This window comes from Octopus bimaculoides, chromosome 12, assembly GCF_001194135.2.
Source record: "Octopus bimaculoides isolate UCB-OBI-ISO-001 chromosome 12, ASM119413v2, whole genome shotgun sequence".
In the NCBI taxonomy this organism is placed as follows: Eukaryota; Metazoa; Mollusca; class Cephalopoda; order Octopoda; family Octopodidae; genus Octopus; species Octopus bimaculoides.
Window position 1 is genome coordinate 7,915,666 of NC_068992.1, and position 1,880 is coordinate 7,917,545.

General features: G+C 40.1%; 1 protein-coding gene across 1 annotated transcript in view; it reads left to right on the forward strand.

Moving 5' to 3' along the window:
• LOC106870426 (aldehyde dehydrogenase, mitochondrial) overlaps positions 1 to 1,880 on the forward strand; it is a 40,126-nt gene that overhangs the window by 23,814 nt on the left and 14,432 nt on the right. The window contains exon 15 of the mRNA XM_014916493.2: positions 1,247 to 1,287. Coding sequence (XP_014771979.2) covers positions 1,247 to 1,287 — 41 coding nt within the window. The remainder of the gene's footprint in view (positions 1 to 1,246; positions 1,288 to 1,880) is intronic.

The window sequence follows — 1,880 nt, forward strand, 5'->3', positions numbered from 1 at the left end:
TTGATCCGATCAACGGAACAGCCTGCTCGTGAATTTAACGTGCAAGTGGCTGAGCACTCCACAGACACGTGTACCCTTAACGTAGTTCTCGGCGATATTCAGCGTGACACAGTGTGACAAGGCTGGCCCTTTGAATTACAGGTACAACAGAAACAGGAAGTAAGAGGGAGAGAAAGTTGTGATGGAAGAGTACAGCAGGGTTCGCCACCATCCCCTGCCGGAGTCTCGTGGAGCTTTAGGTGTTTTCGCTCAATAAACACTCACAACGACCGGTCTGGGAATCGGAACCGCGATCCTAGGACCTCGAGTCCGCTGCCCTAACCACTGGGCCATTGCGCCTCCACAGAGAACCAACACAGTGGGAGTAAAGAGATATTCGACTTTCTCTAGTATATTCTCACTCTGCTCTTTATTGTATGTGAATTGACATTATTAGAGTGCATAATTAGTGTGCGTGCGCAACAATAATAGTACTTTGTATTCAGTTACATGTATCGAAGGGTGAATAACACTGGTGACACCACGCTAACGCACGCACGTATACTCATAAACATACATATACATGAGTATATGTATGTATATGCATGTGCGTGTGTAATCAGTATGTATGAAAGCATGTTTGTATGTGTGAACGTATGTTAATGAAAGGGAGGGAGTTTGGGGAAGTTTTTAACTGAAAGAATTAAGTGGACGACAGGGAAAAACAAATAGGCGAGAGGGAGTGATTGAAAATATAATAAAAGTAACTTAAGATATAAAGAGAGAGTGAATGAGATAGACAGAAAAACAAGTGGAATAGGTGTGGGTGAGAATAAGAGATGGATGAATGGATAGATAGAGGGGGAGAGAGAAAAAGAGAGAGAGAGTATAAGTCTGAAAGAAGTGCGACGTGGGGGCAGAGAGCGACAAAAATAGGACGAAGTTACAGGAGGGTGTTGTATGTCGAGAGTAAAATTTCTCAAATAAAAAAACACTGCTCCCGTAACATTAAAAAAATCCCCACCTTACAGCAGAACCATCATTAGTTTAGTTAGCAACAAGAAGTGGGAGGTTTGTCTTGCTTGTAATATATATATATTTACATACTTGTCTGCTGTTTTCGTTGAACTTTTGCTTGACATTTTCAATCATATTCCTCGTGTAACTTTTCTGAAGAGTATTCGAACAGAACAGCTTGTCACTTACAAACGAGTGTTTCCATATACCGGACAGTAATACATCTTTTCAACTATGACAACAATTCAAGCGCCACTGCCGAACAGGAATCCAGAAATTAAATATACTCAGGTATTTTCATTTAATTATTTATCTTTGAGTACAAGAACCTCTGTGTATGCGTGTAACGTTAGCTACTCATGCTTAAATATCATCGTTCCCAGCTTTGCTCACTAAAACAAACACATACCGACACAGACTCCACATTCCATTCCAACCTGTAACTATCCAAATCCCACCAACTACTTTTAGGGCAATCCTGCTTCCCAAAAGCTATAGCCACCCTAAATCTATCCGATGTTATTATGTTGGCATGGTATTACTGTGAGAATTTGGTATTATTTGATCCTTTCACCCGCACGATTTTCATTAAGAAAAAAAAAAAATAATAACTCGGACTTTTTGCGTTGAATCAAATACGCTGATCTCCTAATATGCTACAAATCCCTTATTTTTGTTCGGAAAAAATAAGGGTGGAGGAACCCCCCCCTACCATCATATCACGGAGTCACTGGAAATTTTTTGTTTTTTCGTTGAATGAATTCTGGTGACCTCTTATTGGTGGAGATGGAGTATATGTAATCTGGGTATACCCCCACTTTTAAATTTTGTTTTTTTTTTACGGAATCCTATGTTTCAGACCATGGAGAATCCGATTCTGGAAA